Source organism: Micrasema longulum, unplaced genomic scaffold, assembly GCF_059751315.1.
Source record: "Micrasema longulum isolate JH-2025_06_02 unplaced genomic scaffold, ASM5975131v1 h1tg001716l, whole genome shotgun sequence".
Lineage (NCBI taxonomy): Eukaryota > Metazoa > Arthropoda > Insecta > Trichoptera > Brachycentridae > Micrasema > Micrasema longulum.
Genome location: NW_028278894.1, coordinates 202042 through 207430, shown reverse-complemented (window position 1 = coordinate 207430; position 5389 = coordinate 202042). Strand labels below are relative to the sequence as shown.

At 28.9% G+C, this 5389-nt stretch overlaps 1 protein-coding gene across 1 annotated transcript; it reads left to right on the top strand.

Moving 5' to 3' along the window:
* Positions 1–96: 96 nt before the first annotated feature.
* AP-2sigma (adaptor protein complex 2, sigma subunit) lies at positions 97–4191 on the top strand. Its single transcript, XM_088237419.1, has 3 exons — positions 97–236; positions 398–547; positions 1940–4191. The coding sequence occupies exons 1-3, from the start codon at positions 234–236 to the stop codon at positions 2213–2215; spliced, it is 429 nt and encodes a 142-aa protein (XP_088093545.1). The 5' UTR covers positions 97–233; the 3' UTR covers positions 2216–4191.
* The last annotated feature ends 1198 nt before the right edge of the window (positions 4192–5389 follow it).

The following is a 5389-nucleotide window of genomic DNA, read 5'->3' as shown; positions in this document are numbered from 1 at the left end:
AGATCAAAACTGCCGTTATTAGATAGTGATGCGCGTGATCTCGCATAATGTCGATTTCTAGGCTGAAAATTGACGTTCCTAAAACATAGACAAATACATACCCTAGAAAAATATTAACATTCTAATGTTGGTCATGATTAGGGAGTTTCTCCGACCAATCGTTAAAAACTTTGCGTGCGTACGTCAGCGCCGCTTCTTTGAAGTTGAGTTGAGGAAGTGTCAAATCGATCGCGATGGTATAAGATTTTTTCTATATGATTTAAAACTTGATTTTATTAGAAACCATGAACATGTGTGATATTCGTTCTTCATTAGCTACTCTTGGAATTCGTTATAAAAATAAAATCACAGCCTAATAGAAATAAACATATTTTGACATAATTCTTTATTGTTTCAGATTCGGTTTATACTTATTCAGAACCGTGCTGGGAAGACTCGATTGGCAAAATGGTACATGAATTTTGATGATGATGAGAAACAAAAACTCATTGAAGAAGTCCACGCAGTTGTAACAGTAAGAGACGCGAAACACACAAACTTTGTAGAAGTAAGTAATACTAAATTCAATGTCTAGTTTTCATTTTGGATAATATTGGAATTTTAATATTTGAATCTCCGTTTTGTATAGAAACTAGTGATTTATATAGTTATTTATAGGCTTTTAGTACACCCATTTTCTCTGGTTACGTTCCACATATTAGTTCACCAGATAAGAATAAATTGTTTATCAGTATTTTGTTCACATTGTAGTTGATGTGTATGTTCACTTGTAACAATCACTCGCAGTTGCAGACCACTTCAGTAAAACACAAAAAAGATTACTAAAGAATTACAATGTACAATTTTAACTAAACATGAAAGAAATTCAAGTTATAACTTACTGGTTCCCATTTCTTCTTTACAATATTTTCTATAAATAATTTAGTAAATGTATCTGGGAAGAACTAACAAGATATTCATAGATAGAATTTACAATTCCAGAAAAGACTTCTCAGTATAATTATTGTAAATGACGAAATTAAAAGATAAGATTAAAGAAATCCTATTTAACCATCGTGGGGTACTTCCGTTGAAGCAACTATACCACTTTAAGTTAATAATGAAGTACTTTTATGAGGGAAAAACCCTGCTCAGTCACCAACCTGGAACTGGGTCAATTTCAGCCATGAAATGAGCCCAGAGCACAAAACTTCTTGTACTGAGGCTGTTTAACAAGCTTCCCGCCGACGTAAAGAGCTTTACCAGTCTGGAGCAAAGAAGAAAATGATTAAAGGACTTCATTATCAAAAATCAAGACTCAAAGATTGAAAATATGTTCGGCTATTATTTTACTTTTTTTTTTAATTCGTAGTATTGTTTTTTAAAGTAAATAATGGTTTTATTTATTCTTTATTTGATTTTTTACGACGATTTCCTTTGTCTATTTATTTGTATTAGAAACACGCTGATAAACTTTAATTTATTATTAATTTGGTGCGATCTAGATTTTGTTAACTTTTGTTTATAAATTTGATGAATAATAAAAATAAACTTTTAAAAAGGTAAAAATAAAAGTTACTGTTTTTATATTAACGTTTACTCAGTTAGTACGTATAATAATCATATTTAATCCCACTACAATAAGTATCTCGGTAGTGACGAAGAAGCTCTTAAAAATAATATGGAAGATGAGAAATAATACATTTGCTGGTGTAAGCGGTCTTATTGCATCCGTTTGTTCCACAATCTTATAATTATGTATACCTGCCTCAGATTTGCAAAAAAATGGCTTTAAAAAAATGTATCTCTACAGTTAGTATTTAACATTCCACCCTGTCGACTAATAACATTAATTATGTTGCCTATGGCCAGCTTTTCGCCAGTATATCATCAAAAAGTTTTATTCTGAAGCTTTGCTTTGTGTTTACCAGAATTTTCAATAGGTTTTATTACTTTTCAGTTTCGTAATTTCAAGATAGTGTATAGAAGATATGCCGGCCTGTACTTCTGCATATGTGTAGACGTCAATGACAACAACCTCTGCTATTTGGAAGCCATCCACAATTTCGTGGAAGTTCTGAATGAATATTTCCACAATGTGTGTGAACTGGACCTCGTATTCAACTTCTACAAAGTATACACGGTGGTGGATGAGATGTTCTTGGCAGGAGAAATACGAGAAACATCACAAACAAAAGTCCTCAAACAACTGTTGATGTTAAATTCGCTAGAGTAAAATGTGTTAATGCCTAATTACTGTTTGATTATTTTATTTTTGTTTACGACATACTACACTTCACTATATTATCACTATTCATATAGTTACAGTTCCATTATTTCAGCTATTTATTTAAATCGCTTTGTCTAACATCATTACATGTACAAATAAAATCACAAAATTAGTGCCTCAAATGTTAATCATATGCCATTTTATACCGATTTGATTTAAAAATCAGGTCTTCCTCGTTAGAATAACCTGTTCCGAGAACTGTAATGTTCCAAAAAAATATATTTTTTTTGTTCACATTTCACATAAATATTAGAAAAAATCTTTGTTACTATGCTTCTGCCAAATTTTAATTTTTCTATTAAAAACTTCATAATTATCTTTCAACTTCATTATTTGGAAAAGGATATTGAATCATTTTGCAGAAAAATAATATTTGTTTCTTTGAACAAGAATTAGAATTTTTGTGATTTAGATTTTTAATTACTCATTGTTTAATATTCATATTGACTTCATGAAATGCAACACTTAATTTCTCATACCAGCATTATATGAATAAAATAATTAAATTATATTATTTTTAAATAGGCCACGGAGTGTACATTTGGTACATTAAAATTTATGTATGTTCGTAATAATCTTCAATGGCTGAGATTATTGTTTAAGAGTAGTGTTAGCGTGTGTGTCAGTGCCCTCCAGGTATTTTATTGAACTAAATAAATCATCCGTACTAATGAATAATAACATCTGTACTTAGCTTTATTCACTATTTTATTTTCTGTATATGTTTTGAACTGTAGTATGTCTGGTAAATGATTTGGAATACTTTAAATAAGTAATAATTTTAATAAAAAATGATACATAATTTAGGTAATATAATATGTACATAAATATAATAATTTCTTAGTTTTATGGTTAGAAATGTTAAAAATGAACAAGCGGCTTTGTGTTCAAACTCATTCCTTTATAAATATTTATTATTTACATAAAGTACATATAGATTGTTTTTAGCTATGAATTTTCACCGATGAAAGGTTGGCTACATGATTTGTATTCTATTGTTTATGCTTATGTAAGGCTTGTTGGCGTCGACTATATTTTAAATAAGAATCTCTAAATTGGGTACATTCTCGAATATAATATGTACATTGTCCATCTTTCCCCGTCTTAATACCATTTTTTACGGTTAGTTTACTGCTCCTGTGAAATCATTTGACCAGCAACAACAGTGACTGATTTAATATAACTCAAAATGCAATTCCAACTAGATGGTTGTGAGGTTGTTTATCTAATACAAATCTTAAATGCTGCAATTTGTTCTAGCTTTTAAAAAGGATCGTTAATTATTACATCTGCATCTCAGCACTGCTCAAGCAAAGCGATTACTCAATCAATTGAGTATTGGTGATTAGATTTTTTTTATAACTTCATTGATATTTTGATCAAAGTTCAACTAACCCAGTTATGCAAGTAGAATAATTTCTTGGCTGATCCATGACAGTCTATGAAATAAAAGAAATCTAGAGAAATAATGTTATTTTATTATAATTTATTTCTTGATAACTAAATAAACAGAAGTTTCGATTGATCTGTGACTGGTGAAAATTTTAAGGTCGTCAAATCCTTGCCAAAGACCACCATTTTCGAAATACTGATTTCAATTTTTTTTAAATAGCTTATATATATATATATATGTTAAAAGTTCCTTTTATTTTCGATCCTACTAAGTACTTACACCATTGATCGACACTTATGTTTAATAAAAATGTCCTGTCTTGTTAACACTATCTGATACATTATGTGTCTAGGGTATTTGGAGACTAAATCAATGGACTAAATAGTATTCCATCAATACTTTATTAGGAATAATGATACAATATATCATTCAGGAACTCCTGATACATTAATTACACACAAATACTATTAAATAATGAAGCTACGTTATATAATCAAATGTATAATAAATATTCATATTTCTTAAATACTCCACGTCTTTTATTTTTTGTAACAAGTTTTAGATGAAGATTTTAAGTTTAGATTATTTTTTTAAAATACATTGTAACATGCTTTGTTGGTCCATCACAATGGGCAAACAGCTGCAGGCACTATTGCATTTAAAAAACACATTTTAAACTTGGTGTTTAAATGATTGATTTTGGAATCTGTAAATTTCACTGATACCAGACATGGCTGCATCTCATGCAAATATTGCCTTACCTTAAAAAATTGTAAATAAAGAGAACAAATCATGATACACATTAAAGTAATCACATGCAAATGCTCACGTGAAGTTAAAAAAAAGCTTTCTATAAAAACAGAGAGAGTTTTTCCTTAGTTCATATCCTGCATAACTTGCATTTTATTACTTACGTGCTTCAAAATTGTGAAATATGTATTAAAAAATATAACTTAATATCTACTTATTTAATACATTGGATTTTATTTACAGATAGAACTATATATATATATTTACTTGCTCAATAACGGCTTCTTCGGATAATATAGATCTATTTTTCTGTACATATCAGTTAAGCAGGTATTTGCTTTCTATTCATTAACTTCTAACTTACATTTACAGTTTTCATTACATGTTGGGTTAAACAGCCCTTAAAGCAATGCAGACCACAATTGTCAAGTAAATAAAATATTGTATTGTATTTTCTCTTTTCACAGTTACTGTATAATCATAGCATTTTCTCATCACACACGAAAGCAACTGTCTATGTCTCATCTGATCATAACGAAAGAAGGCAAGAAAGGCTTACACATGAATTAAAATGCATCAACTTTGTGCTTGTAATATGTGTGTTTAATGAGGAAGTTCAGTGCTATGGGGAATTGGATATAAAAAATGTTTTCTTGCATGGGTAAAAATTATAGAATTTAATTGTGCAGGGAAGTATCTAAAAAATGTATGAAAAAATTAACTATCTTGAACTACATCAAAAGTTCTTCCTAAGGTACCAATGATAGAGTTTTTGAAAAGTCATTTATATCAAGTTTTAGAAAAATTTATATAAATGATAAAAAAAATATTTTTTGGTTTAGTTTGATAGTCTATTAATAAATATTTAATAGTAAAAAAAGCACAACTTCATCATTGTATGTCATTGGTTAATTTTCATAATATTCACATGTAAGATTTAATCAATCATTTTCTACAGCAGTTTGTTAGTTGACATA

What these genes read in the sequence shown, in the direction of transcription:
- AP-2sigma (XM_088237419.1), top strand. An exon ending in AACACACAAACTTTGTAGAA is followed by an intron (nt 548 to 1,939) that starts GTAAGTAATACT and finishes ATTACTTTTCAG; the next exon opens with TTTCGTAATTTCAAGATAGT.